The sequence below is a fragment of the Alnus glutinosa genome, chromosome 10, assembly GCF_958979055.1.
Source record: "Alnus glutinosa chromosome 10, dhAlnGlut1.1, whole genome shotgun sequence".
Lineage (NCBI taxonomy): Eukaryota > Viridiplantae > Streptophyta > Magnoliopsida > Fagales > Betulaceae > Alnus > Alnus glutinosa.
Genome location: NC_084895.1, coordinates 8,115,783 through 8,129,898, shown reverse-complemented (window position 1 = coordinate 8,129,898; position 14,116 = coordinate 8,115,783). Strand labels below are relative to the sequence as shown.

The 14,116-nt window shown below is 34.6% G+C and overlaps 1 protein-coding gene across 1 annotated transcript; it reads left to right on the top strand.

Annotated features, from left to right (window-relative positions):
- The first annotated feature begins 10,595 nt into the window (after positions 1–10,595).
- LOC133880626 (U-box domain-containing protein 9) lies at positions 10,596–13,303 on the top strand. The gene is made up of 2 exons (XM_062319607.1): positions 10,596–11,070; positions 12,024–13,303. Exons 1-2 carry the CDS (start codon positions 10,783–10,785, stop codon positions 13,104–13,106), a joined length of 1,371 nt encoding a protein of 456 aa, XP_062175591.1. The 5' UTR covers positions 10,596–10,782; the 3' UTR covers positions 13,107–13,303.
- The last annotated feature ends 813 nt before the right edge of the window (positions 13,304–14,116 follow it).

The window sequence follows — 14,116 nt, the reverse complement described above, 5'->3', positions numbered from 1 at the left end:
CATCTTTGCTTAGTTTTTGGTTTTTATTCCTAGATTAGTGTCTGATTAGTAGGTTTAACATACTTAGTACTACATGGAGTTGTTATTGAGGTAAGGAGATCATGTTAAAACCTTAGAACTTGCTTAGAGCCAGTTTTATAGCTTTTAGGTTTGAATTTGGGATTCTGCCTGAGCACTGAATGTTCACCCTTCACTGGACGAACAAACGGCGTTTGAGACGAATATTTGCCATTCGCTGGACGAACGATCGCCAGACTGACAGAAAGCTTAATTTGAGTTATTTAGGACTTAAGACCTGTTATAGCTTGAGTTTAAGATTGATGTTAGGTTTTTCTCAGATTTCAAGGTTGTGGAGCCGCAAGGAGATTTGTTGAAGGAGTCATGCGATACAAGCGATTAAAATTCACATGGATATTTGTTATTATTATTTTTCCCGAATTTCTTGATTTTGTTGTGTACCAAAACCTGCATGTTTACAACTCATATGAAATATACTTTTTGATTACTATGAACTGTATTTTGTGAAAATGAGTAATGAATGACAAGATAATGAAAATGATGAGTTTAGGAAAAGCATGTATGTAAGATGGTGAATATTAAATTGCATCGTTTAAAATGGTACATCGGTACGTGCAGGATAACGGTCATGGGCTTACTATTATACAGGTTATTCTCTATAGTCAAATGTTTATTTATTTTTATGTTTGGCCTTAGATCCAATGGTTCTTTTGTGACCGGCGCACCATCCTTGAATAGGGTTCACGGTTATGGACCTCATTAGCAGCGTGAGCCATCCAAGGTCGGACTCGGTCGAGCTGTTAATGATGAACGGAAGCGTACATATCTAGGGCATCAGTATTGTATTACAGGTCCCTTGGGATAGCGCCAACCTTCCGGAAAGAGATTAAATCCTGGGTAGACCATATGGAATTTAACTATGACATGATTATCTTGTTACAACATATATTATATTTATATTGCATCCATGATCATTTTTTCAAATGAGAAACTATAAACTTACATTGTTGTATGTGATTTCTATCTTAAACTGAGTTCACCATATGATAACATGTGTATCATGTGTATTATTACTCACTAAATCGTAAACTTATGCTTGTATCTTTTTTACCTATGAAACATGTGTTGTTTTATAGTCGGACTACCTTTAGATGTTGGATTCGAGATGGACCTCGAAACAAATGCGGTTGTTTGGCATAGTGATATCGATCTGGTTATGCTTGAGGACTGATTGCAGGATTCTGAAAATCACTCATGATAATCAATACTCTTAGGTGATGTTATAAGCTTAGCATTTGAAGCTTGATTGTTTACTAAGGTTTACGTTTGATCTTTTATATCGATGAATTGTATTTTAGTGCAATTTTAGTTAATGTAATGACTCTTGGTAGATGCTCTGGTTGTAATTAATTTTGTAGAATATCTTATGCTTCCGCTACGTAATATTCTCTTTTTGAGTAGTAGAGGTCCCTAGATTTTATTCCGGGTGGAATGAGACTAAGAGACGAACCGCGAAGTTAATTACCAGTTAATTAATTTCTTGAGGCGTTATACGTGGTTTACGACGAAACAAACGGAGCATAACATCTACATTGGTTGTTCAAAATGGTTTTGAAGAAGCATGAAATATTTACAAGGCAACATTATTGGTGACCAGACCCTAATCTATGTCGATGAAATTTCTTGTTTACCCATTGCATTTTTCTAAAAATTTGAAACATTTTTTTTTACATTTTTTCCCAACGTTAGCCTCATGTCATCCGTTTTCCTTAACATGTTGCCACTGCAGTTCATTTACTTTTCCCATATTTCAACTACCCCCTTCAGTCTTTTTTACTACACATGCAATCTTATTCCCAAATCACATTTTTGCCAAATTCCTATTCCCCATACAGCACTGCGTGGCCACGCCCATTCCCCAATTTCAATGTCTCTATTTCCCTTCTCAAATACTCTTTTGAAAACATACAGTCAAAAGCAATTGGCATGGAAAGACACAAGCTTGTGTAAATTGTTATACTAAGACTGACATGGTCTTCTCAAGAAGATGAGAAGGTGAGTAGTAATATGTTTTGTATTAGAAATTTTAAAAATGGTCCCTAAGGGGTAGTTTAATCGACTGGAGACCATGCCTTATGAAGCGGAGGTCACTAGTTCGAATCTCCTCTCTCCCTCCTCCTATGTGGACGTGTCAAAAAATAAAAAATTAAAAATGAGGTCCAATTACAAATAGGAGCTTGTATTTCAAACTGCGACTTGTGAGCTAGGTACTTTAAAGGGGTGAGAAATGTAATGGGTCTAATAGTAGTGGTATGTTTAGTAGGTGTGAATTTTGTAATTGAGTTGTATATATTGTATATTGCCCAAAATGAACAATGGGTTGCAACCCATCTTAGTTGTTAGACTAATTATAGGATATTTGTATAAAAGAGCCCATGTATGTAATTGTGGGAGGGGTTCAGAACCTTAAAATCATTTAGTGTTTTCCTTGGAGGTTAAGCTGACATTGAAATAGTCCATTTGTTTTTCCCCAATTTTCCATCAATACAACTAATTCATCATTGCCATCATCATATAAAATTGGGGTAATTACCTTTTTCCCCCATCAACTACCAGCCATTGTCAACATGCCCCCATGAACTGACACTTCGACCAAAAAAGAGCATCCAACTACCAACTTTACACACTTTGCCCCATTCCGTCAGTTTAATTTGTAAAAAGACATAAATGCCTTCAACTTTTTTAAACATATTAATTTTAATATTTTTTATATTAATTACTGTTGGAAGGCATTTTGGTCTTTAAACCAAAATTAACGCCCAAAAATGGAATATTCCGTCCAAGTTAACGGAATTCCTTGACGGAATGGGGTAAAGTGTGTAAAGTTGGTAGTTGGATGCTCTCTTTTGGTCGAGGTGTCAGTTCATGGGGGCATGTTGACAATGGCTGGTAGTTGATGGGGGGAAAATGTAATTACCCCTATAAAATTAAACCAATTGTAAAGACCATCGTCTGTTGCCGACCTTGAGCGGCCCTCCGCCATCTTCTACCACTATTCCCTACCTTCCCTGTTATCCCTCTGCCATTTTCGGCTATCATCCGCCCTAGCCCACGACTCAGCCCAAGCCACTACCCAACCTAGCTTGCCTCCTGTCACAACTCATCTTCAGGCACCTTATTAGTAGTCTGGGTAGGACGGTGGTCGAAGACAATGGAGGGCTGTCTGGGATAACAATGGCTGAAGATGAAGGACTACTGGATATGGTTGTCGACGATAAGCCGAGCCAAATGGTGGCCAGCAGTGTGATGGGCTAGGTGGTGGCTGGCAATTAGCAGGGCTAGGTGGTGGCCTAGGCCGGGCGATGGCCAACAATAAGCTCCAATCTGGTGTCCGAGACCATCAAATTGGGTCGTACCCCCATGTGGTTGTTGGGAGTGGTGCTGAACAGGAGGAGGGTGCTATCCAATGTTATTTTCATTAGTAACGGTATTTTAGGATATTTTGTGGAAATTTGATTCCATTCCAATTATGAAATTTGTCATTTCTGTATTGTCACCAAACGAAAGAATATGAATAATCATTCTATTCCAATTTTTTGTATTCCTGATAATACTCATTTATATTCCCTAGTAATCATCATTCCAGTGTAATGCACCTCACTTTAGAAAACCATATTTCATTTTCAAGAATTATAACCGTTTAAAAAAAAAATTACAAAATTAGAAATATGTATGAAAGCCATCTATTGAACCCATTAACCTACATATGCTTTAAAAGAATAATTATTAACAACTAGATCTTCTTCTTCTTACTCCTCTCTTTAGGTGGCCATCATGGATGGAACCAAGAGAAACCCTGGTCCTCCCAAAGATTTTACAAAAAAAAAAAAATAAATAAATATCATGTATAGGATTACCATTTCAGTATTTTTTTTTTTTAAAAATAAAATTGAACAATGCTACACTTCACACTCATGTTACACAGGTTGACATGACTTGTTTTAAGTGTCTTAGATATGTTTCGTCAATTGGTATGACGTGAGTGTAATAAATTAATGTTTAGAGTAGCATTATTAAATTTAACATCAACTGAATAGCCTCAAAACACAAGAATGTGATGTACCTTGTTTACACCCAATCCACAATTAACCAAAAAAAAAAAAAAAAAAGTCTTGAAAATGTGGATTAACAAAAAAAAAAAAAAAAACAGTCTTGAAATAACATAATGGGAAACTTAAATTTAAAAGAGAAAATACCATACTACTATTCTATGGTTTGGGACATTGCCCAATAGAATTTATTGGTTTCTAATTTTATAAGATAGTTTTATGTATTTTTCTCTACTGTAAAGCAAGTCTTTTTATTAAGGCTGACAATTTTCGACATGACTTGCGAATCCGATATGAACTTAACATGAAATTAACGAGTTATAATTGAGAGGTTTGAACCGTTTAATTAAGTGGATTGAATTATGGTTAATCTATATAGTCTTATACTTATATCTCAACACGACCTGAACCCAACACGTGACATTAAAACTGACAATTTCTTACACGACATGCGAATCCGTTACGAACTCAATACGAAATTAGCGGATTAAAGTTGAGGGATCAAACACATTCAATTAAATGAGTTGTGTTATGATTTATCTCTATAATCTTATATTCACGACTCGACATGCAAACATGAATTGTCAACCCTAACTTTTATTGGCATGATAAATTATAAAAAGGTTTCACTATTACCACCCTAAGGACTTTCAAGTCAATGCTATTTGTTTCCATTTTACAATTACATTTCATATTTAGGGTTTCTTTAGTTTGAAATTTCAAAATAGCGCTTTTAAAATGAACGATTTGAAAACATGATTTTTAGAAACGCAGTTAAGCGTTGGGCATAATCGCAGTTTAGCCTTTAAAATTTGTACTTTTTCAAAAAAGCACCTCCTTACTTGCAATTTGAAAACACATATTTTCTACATTTTCAAATCGAATTTTTTTAATAACCCAATCTTAAACGATTCATTTTCTGTGATTTGGTTTAAAACCATATAAAATCTTTAACTTATGTTTTGTGTTTTCTCATATTGGCAAATATGTCGTTTGGATTCCTTTTGTATAATATATAAATATGCCATTGAGTTTTACGAATTAAGATTTTCTACAATTATCTGTCCGAATTTGAGAGAATTTGAGTTGGTGATTATAAGAGACCACTTATGGGACCCACTTTACCGGATAAGTGGTTGGGCAGTCCAATTTTTATTTGGTCAAGTAGGTCCTATTAATATACCTTTGGATCTTATGAATTAGAATTCTCTACAATTATCTGTCCGAATTTGAGAGATTGTAAGAGACTATTTATCGAACCCACCTTACCGAATAAGTAGTTAGCCAGTCTAATTTTTATTTAGTCAAAAAAATTCTATAAGTGATCACTCGTAATCGTCCGCTCAAATTCTCTAAATTTCAACAAATAATTGTTAACATCCTAATTAAGTAATCAATTCTGAGTTCACTTTTCCAGATACATACTCATATTTAGTAACATGTCATTATCGTTGCTTCCTTATTAAAGGCAGGACGGGCCACTATTGCTTTGGTAAATAAGGCTTGACGGCCAACGCTTTGGACCCTCACAAAAAAAAGAGATGGAAAATAAATACATAAATCAACCGACAAAAACAGGTAAAAAAGTCACTCATGAGGTAGGTATGGAATGCCATCATTAAACACCAGGCTTTGACTTTTGTACACACCCTTCCTCACTAAGATTCACGCACTGTCACTGTATCCCTCTAAAAATAAAATAAATAAAATAAAATTATAATTTTCTTAATAGTTCAGTTCTAATTTTATTCTTTCTCTTATAAATTTATAATTAAAAATGGACAATTAAAGAATAAATAATTTCTATAAACCACTTTAATAATGTCATGTGTGTTTGTAAGGGTGCGTTTAAGATTATAATTTTATAAACAATAAGTGAGATTTTAAACCAAATCGGAGAATATAAATCGTTTGAAAACTGCGTTTTTAAAATTTACGATTTGAAAACGCATAAAATTTGTCTTTTTAAATTGCATGTAAGATAATATTTTTTTAAAAACGAAAAATTTTAAAGGCTAAATCGCGATTTTGCCAAAAGTTTAATTGCGTTTTTAAAAGTTATTTTTTTAAAATCGCACATTTTAAAATCGTTATTTTAAATCGCACTTTTTAAAATCACAAATCTAAACAAACCCTAAAGCATGTGAGAAGAATATACTTTCTTATTTATGCTATTAAGAACACACATGAAAAACATATATTATTAAAAAAAGAAAATATTTTTCATATATTAAAGGACACCTTAATTTATTAGACTGATTAATAAGAATTAAGTACTGACTAATTTTTTTACATCACCTCAGCAAAATTGATCAGATTTTCAGTTAATTTGGGTGTTCACCCCTTCTTTTGCCTCTTCCCTAAATGCCCCTTCATGAATTATAGAAAATGCTCCTCAAACCTATTTTTTAATTTTTTTCATAGATGGGAGGAGGTCCAGCTGGTTAGTATTGGGACCAAAGACCAAATCAAATTTTCTTATTGGAAGGGGCAAAGTAAAAATGAGAGGTTAAATTTAATATTTTCAATTACATATTAAAAAAAATGTAAGAATTTTTTAACCACATATAAATATTTAACTACAAATTTATAAAATATTTTAATTATATATATATATATATATATATTCAGACTAAAACCATTAACCACGACTCAAAATACAAAATATTAAAAGTCAAATCAAAATCAATTTTCAAACAAAACATAAAGGCACTGTTTTGTAAAGGGTTGTGAAATTTTTGTTTAAATAGTAGTAAGAAATAATTCATGTGATATAAAGTATAAAAAAAAAAGTTTGAAATTGTTTTATAGAAAAGTGAAAAAAAAAATTTTATTTTATAGTGAGTTTTTTAATTTAAATAGTAATAAAAAAAATGATTAATGCGATATATAAAGTGGAAAAAAAAAATTAAAATGTTTTGGAGTTTACTTTTTTTAGAGAAGTGAAAAAAATAAAAATAAAAATTTTAAAAAAAGAGTGAGAGAGAAAATAGTTGCCAGACTCAGCCAAATACACCCTCAATTGAATCGATCACATTAACAAATAGAGTAGCTCATTTCTGCCAAACTTACCAAACCTATGTTGGATGGGTATCATTTCAAGTTTGAACCCATCCACCCAAGTAGGTTGTTTAAGACTCATATGTCATTTAAGATGGTCCTTGAGGCGACTTTGAGAAGTGCATGTAATTTAGGGATTAGGATATCTCAAATTATTTGTTTAAATTTGAGATAATTTTGAACAGATAATTAAAACATTTATAGTGAGCTCTTTAAATTTTCTCTAAAATTTTAGCGATTTTATCTATCACTTTTAAAAGACTTCTTACGTCAAATTCTCTAAATGTTTCTCTATTTCAATTAAATATTAATATATTATTAGTTTTAAGCAATCACTCTAGCAGAGAGAGGAAAAGTGAAAAGTGAATTTAAAGAAGAGAGAAATAATAAAATATTCAAAGCTCATAAAATTTGTGAGCCAAATTTAGGGTGAGATTTTAACAAGAGAATTTTTTGAGTTTTTCACCAAATTTTGGTGAAAAATTTGAAACGGATAGCTCACTAGGGATGCTATAAGAGACCATCAAATAAAAATTGGGCTGTCCAATTATTTATCTAATTAGGTGAATCTCATAAGTAGTTTCGCACAATCGTCTGTTCAAATTTTTTAAATTCATACAAATAATTTGAGAAAATCGTAATTTCATTTAGGGTGTTAGGGTGTGTTTGAGATTACAATTTCGTAGACAAAAAATATGATTTTAAACCAAATTACAGAAAATGAATCGTTTAAAAATTGGGTTTTTAAAAAACTGCGATTTGAAAACGTAAAAATCTATTTTTTCAAATAATAGCCAAGGAGACGCTTTTTAGAAAACGTAAAATTTTCAAGGCTAATCTACAATTTTAAAGACAAAATTATAATTTTACCAAACGTTTAACTGCGTTTTTAAAAATTAATTTTTTAAATTACAAATTTTAAGATCGTTAATTTTAAATCAAACTTTCTAAAATTCAAATCCAAACGTACCTTACACGATGAGCGAATCGAAAGTTTTCTCCCCAAGAAACTGACAGTGACCGAATGACAAGATAACACAGTGGTGCGCCAGAGAATGACACGTGCCGCTACCTTTCCAAGATTCCCACATGACAGATGTCCTGATTAAATGCCACCTGTGGGGGAGTGTGAGTAAATTAAATATGTGTGCTTGCTTTGCATGGGAACTCAACTCCCTCTCTCTCTCTCTCTCTCTCTCTCTCTCTTCATGTATTTATTGCACAAATAAGAAAGAGAGAGAGAGTAATCAGCAAGTTTTCCCCACCTGCTTTGCCAGCTGTTTAGGCCATGGATTCCGTGATTGCGTACACCGTGGACCATGTAGGTCCCACCTGCCACTCATTGATTGCACCATCTCTCTCTCTCTCTCTCAACTTCTTACCATATGATATATATTCCTAGCTATCTTTAAATTGCACTGTATTCTAATAATGCTTGCATTATTTATTTGTACAACAAATTTACATCGCTTCATGCATGATTGAATATATATATATATATATATATATATATATATATATATATATATATATATATAATTTTATCCTTTTAAACTCTCGTTAATATTGTTCAGCGAGAATATTTATGTCCGACGACCTTGTGACGATGCGGTTGCAATCCCTTAAATTACTCTTGTTAATAAGGTTTTGCAAGATTGTGGCTGTTTAGCAGTCTAACAATTCCTTACAGATCGATCCATTATCGACGGCATCTGTTAAAAAATGGTGGGCTCCTTTTGTTGACTTGTTAGGATGAGCTTGGAGTCTTCTTCAAATTAGACCTCTAATCTGGTATTAATATGGGCTTGTTGAGTAAAAAAAAAAAAAAGGGTTAGGGTTAAGGTTTTATCCTTTTAAACAACTCGAATTTTCATTTTTAGCCTAAATCATTACCCTAAACACAACAACTTTTTGAACTCTTGTTAATATTGGTTCAGCCAGATTATTAATGTCCGGCGGCCTTGTGACGGTGCAATTGCAATCTCTGAAATTACTCTTTGTAGTAGGGTTCCACAAGATTATGGCTATTTAGCAGTCTAACAATTCCTTACAGATTGGTTCATTATTAACGGCATCTGTTAAAAAATGGTGGGCCCTTTTTGTTGACTTTGTTAGGATGAGCTTGGAGCGTTCTTCAAATTAGACCTTTTAATCTGGTATTAATATGGGCTTGTTGAGTAAAAAAATAAAAAAAAGTTAGGGTTTTATTGTTATCATGTTTTAGTGGAATAGGATACAAGCTAGATTTCCTCTTCGGTATAATTAGTGGGTAGAAAAAGTGAATGAATGAGTTTGAATGAACGCATGTCATCAGAAAATTACATATTATATGGGCTATAAACAATCATTTAAAAATGCTTTAAATGTAAAGGTACCTATAATTGTATGAAAATTTTGTTGATTTATGGACGTAATAATGAATATGGCTTCATAATTCAGTATAAAAAAATAAAATAAAAAAATTGTTATGCATTTTTATTGGTCCTCTCCTATATTCTTGTACTTATTAAAATCATCATTGAAAGTTTGAAACTACATGGTCATGTGTCGGATATATATGAGCCCCACATATCTAATAATAGTTTTGAAAAATGTGAGGATGAGAGAAGGATTATAGGAGGAAATGAATCGTTTTTCATTAAAAAAAAAAAATTAATATTGCGTTATTTATTAAAAAAGAGTAATGCTACTTTTTACACTTATTTTTTCACATCTATTTTAATTCGGTTGACGTAGCATGTTTTAAGTGTCTACCTATAGTAGTCACTCAAAAAAAAAAAAAAAAAAAAAACTATTTAAAACAAGTAATGTCAACCAGTGTAACATGAGTGTGAAGAGTAGGAATTACTCATTAACAAAAATCCCACCTGTGATTACAGATCTTTGAGATTGATGGGCCTTCAAATTCTTGTAATTTAGTTAGACATATTAAGTTTATTTCTATGGACAACCTAATACTAGGGTTGGCAATTTTTGATACAACTCACAAATTCGATACTAAGTTATAGGATTTATGTTTAGGCTAAACGGGGGCGGGTCATAAACGAGTTGACCTGTTTATAATACGTTTATAAACGGGTCAAATAGATCAACCTGTTTATGACTCTTATAAACGTGTCGTGTTCGGATTTCGTATCTCAATCCGTTTAACTAATCGTGTCAGGTTCGAGTTGGTCTAAACGGGTTGTCGAGTTCAAACCCGACCCAATAACCCATTTTACCAACCATACCTAACACCCGGTAAAAGAAAATTCAAAGGTAAAATAGGAGTATATAAAATAATTAAGATCTGATTTATAGGGGTCCATTAATAGGGGGGGGGGGGGGGGGTTAAGTTTAGTTTTGTTCATGCATGTTGACGTGGCAAAATTATTCTAAAATACCTCGAGTGAAAACTTACATGGTAAGAAAGTGGGGGAATCAGGCAACCTCAAAACCCGGTTTCAGTTCGTAGAGTTCCCTGAGAATAGAAGCAGAGAAAATGGAACAGAGCATTCTCATTCTCTGCTACGCCATTGTAAGAAAAACTTCTTTTTGAGTGCTTTTTTTTTTTTTTTTACACTTTTCAACCGGCGGCTCCGACGTTAGTGATCGGATGGCTAAGACGGGAGTTTTCGAATCTGATCCGCCGGTGATGGCGAAGGCGACGGAGTTGAAGAAAGAGCTGCAGAGACTGGTGCGGGCTATAGTGGATGAGGAGGATTATAGCGCGCAAACCATTGATGAGGCTAAGGAGAAACTTTGTGCTTTGAAGGAATTGAGGCTGAGGGGAAAGAGGTCGCTCTCGTTGAAGCTCCTCGAGACGCTGTCTTGTCCTGCGGAGTTTCGGTGCCCCTTGTCCAAGGAGTTGATGAGAGATCCTGTTATTGTCGCCACAGGGCAGGTGGGTTTATATCCGAATTTTCTCTTGTTTGTTTTCTGAGAAGATAGCTCAAATTTTAGTGTTGGATTTTCTTTTTCACGTGTTTGGGGAGCCGGGAAAACAGGAAATAAGCAATAATTTGAGCTTTTTTGGTGTAATTATGTTTTGATTCGCAAATCAGATTAACATAAAGAGCTAAATTTAACATCTAACTATTCGTTTCCTTTGCTTTCTAGGCAACCAAATGGAGAGCAAGGTTTTTCATTCTTTCATCTTTTTTTGTAAACCAACAGTAGATTATTTATTTATTTATTATTATTATTTTTTTTAAATGGGTTTTCATTTTTTTTTTGACAATTCTCTCCTAATGTATGCATTTGGGAGAATCGGAATCATCGTGTTCATTTCGTTTATTTTCTGCTCTGTTTGGTAGCTGAGAAACTCTATTTCCTGGGTTCTTCTATTTTTGGTGGTTGGTAGGATGATTTGCAAGTATGGAAGTACTGTTGTTGTATGTACTTTGACGGAAGGTCATTCTCCCGTGTTGACATTTGTACCCCTATTTATGTTGTTAATCTCCTGTGTTTGCTTTCAGAGTTTTGTGGAAGACAAGCTTGTCAGAAGGATGACTCTGATTTAGCTTTTTTCTAGGATAAGGACTCTAGAAATGTGTTTTTTTATTTTTTATTTTTTTATTTAAAAGGAAGAGAAACCAAGCAAAACTGTTGTTGAGAATTCCTAGTTCGTAGCAGTCGTAGAAACAAAGTCAATCCTAGTGAAGTTATTTGCCGGGTCTTTCTCATGATGCAGTCAATGGGTTTAAACTCTAGTGATCTGAGCTCCTTCTTTGTACCAATTTCATTTTTTAATGCTGTAATTCATATATTTGGCATCCTTTGCAATCCCCACTTCTTGGATCCGGTGTTGTTTGGTGGATGGTAATTTGTTTCAGTTTCCTTGTATTCATTTTGCAGACATATGATAGACCTTTCATTCAGAAATGGCTAAAAGCAGGCAACCGGACATGCCCTCTAACTCAACAAGTTCTGTCTCACACAATCCTTACTCCAAATCACATAATACGAGGGATGATATCTAAATGGTGTAAGAGCCGGGCGATTGAGTTGGATCCTGTTCACTATATCAATGAGGAAGGGATAACAGAAGCAGATCGTGACCATTTTCTTTCTTTGCTGGAGAAAATGACTTCGACACGTACTGAACAAAAACAAGCCGCCAAGGAGCTTCGGTTGTTGACAAAGAGGATGCCCTCGTTCCGGGCACTCTTTGGTGAGTCTTTAGATGCCATTCCTCAATTGCTTATGCCGCTTTTCGAAAGCAATCCCCAAACAGGCATTCACCTGGATATCCAAGAGGACGTGATCACGACACTCTTGAATCTCTCAATCCATGACAATAACAAAAAGCTTGTTGCCGAAAATCCGAGGGTGATTCCTCTGCTTATGGAAGCATTGAGGTCAGGAACCATTGAGACAAGGGCCAATGCAGCTGCAGCCCTTTTCACTTTGTCAGCTCTTGATTCGAACAAATCACTTATTGGGAAATCTGGTGCCCTAGGACCACTCATTGATCTATTAGAAGAAGGACATCCATTAGCTATGAAAGATGTTGGTTCAGCAATCTTTAGCCTATGCATGATCAATGAGAACAAGGCAAGAGCTGTGCGGGAGGGCGCAGTGAGAGTGATTCTGAAGAAGATCACAGACCGTATCCATGTGGATGAGTTGTTGGCTATCCTGGCAATGCTTTCAAACCATCAGAAGGCCATTGAGGAAATGGGAGACCTTGGAGCAGTTTCTTGCTTGCTTAGCATTATTAGAGAGAGCAGTTGTGGACGTAACAAGGAGAATTGCATTGCAATCCTCCACGCACTCTGTTTGAATGATCGAACCAAGTGGAAGGAAATGAGAGAAGAGGAGAGCACCAATGGAACTATCTCTGAGCTTGCTAAGAATGGAACTTCAAGAGCCAAGAGAAAGGCTAACGACATTCTTGAGAGATTGAACAGGATTGTTAATATAATGCATACCTCATGATGAACTTGCTAGAGCACGCTGCAGAACATAATACTTTGTAAATTCTACATCTGTTTCTAGTTCTCACGGTGCAGAACTTATGTGTAGTCATTCTCAATTATCTTTTTGTATATTCTCTTTGTCTGGAGTTTCAGTTTCAGGTTTGTGAATTAAAACTGTGAGTATGTGAATAAATACAAAGGAGGTTTTATTCACAAGATTGTCTCTTCTTTTGTTCTGTTTTGCTTTTACTGGTGACTGCAAATGCTCGAATAGATATATGCTTGGATTTTACTGGCTCTTTTAGCCCGCTCCCTCTCCCCAAAGAGAAAAGTAAATACATGAAGCATCCTTGTTCACTCTGCTTTTGGACTATATAATGAATTACGAAAATTTCTTTGGACTACATTATTTGTCCAAGAATAAAAATGCCTGATGACATATGCTTCATCATTGGGCTGCTTGCAATTGTCAGGTATCCTGTTTGCAATATATTCTCAGTATGTGTCACATGTTTTTCTTTTCTTTCTTAGCTTCTTGGTTTTCTTTTTCTTTTCTTCTCTTTTTTTTTTTTTTTTTTTTCAAAAGAAGTGATGTTAGAATAAGGAATTCCTTTCTCTGCACCTCCAATTGTTGCTTCTGTTGTCCATATCCCTCTTTCTCCCATATGTGAATACCACTTCATTTTGCCAAGTGCTCGTCCTCACCTTCATAGCGACGGCATAACAAAGATGGATTTTGAGGTCACCAATAACAGCACCACGGTGTTTGTGGCTGTAGAGGTGAGTCTTTGGGGCCAAAAATTTTAAGGTAAGATACTCCCCATCAGCCGTCATGGAGATGGTCGACCATTCTCTCTCCCCCAATTTTGTCTAGTGCTTGTCGCCGCGTTCGTGGGTACGGCATAGCGGAGATGGATTTTGAGGTCACCAATGATGGCACCGTGGTGTTTTTAGTAGTGGACGTGAGGTTTTGGGTCGAAAAGTTTAAGATGAGATTCTCCTTGTCAGCCGTTTTGGAGATGGTTACCA

What these genes read in the sequence shown, in the direction of transcription:
- LOC133880626 (XM_062319607.1), top strand. Translation starts at nt 10,783, where the DNA reads ATGGCTAAGACGGGAGTTTTCGAATCTGATCCGCCGGTGATGGCGAAG. An exon ending in TTATTGTCGCCACAGGGCAG is followed by an intron (nt 11,071 to 12,023) that starts GTGGGTTTATAT and finishes TTCATTTTGCAG; the next exon opens with ACATATGATAGACCTTTCAT.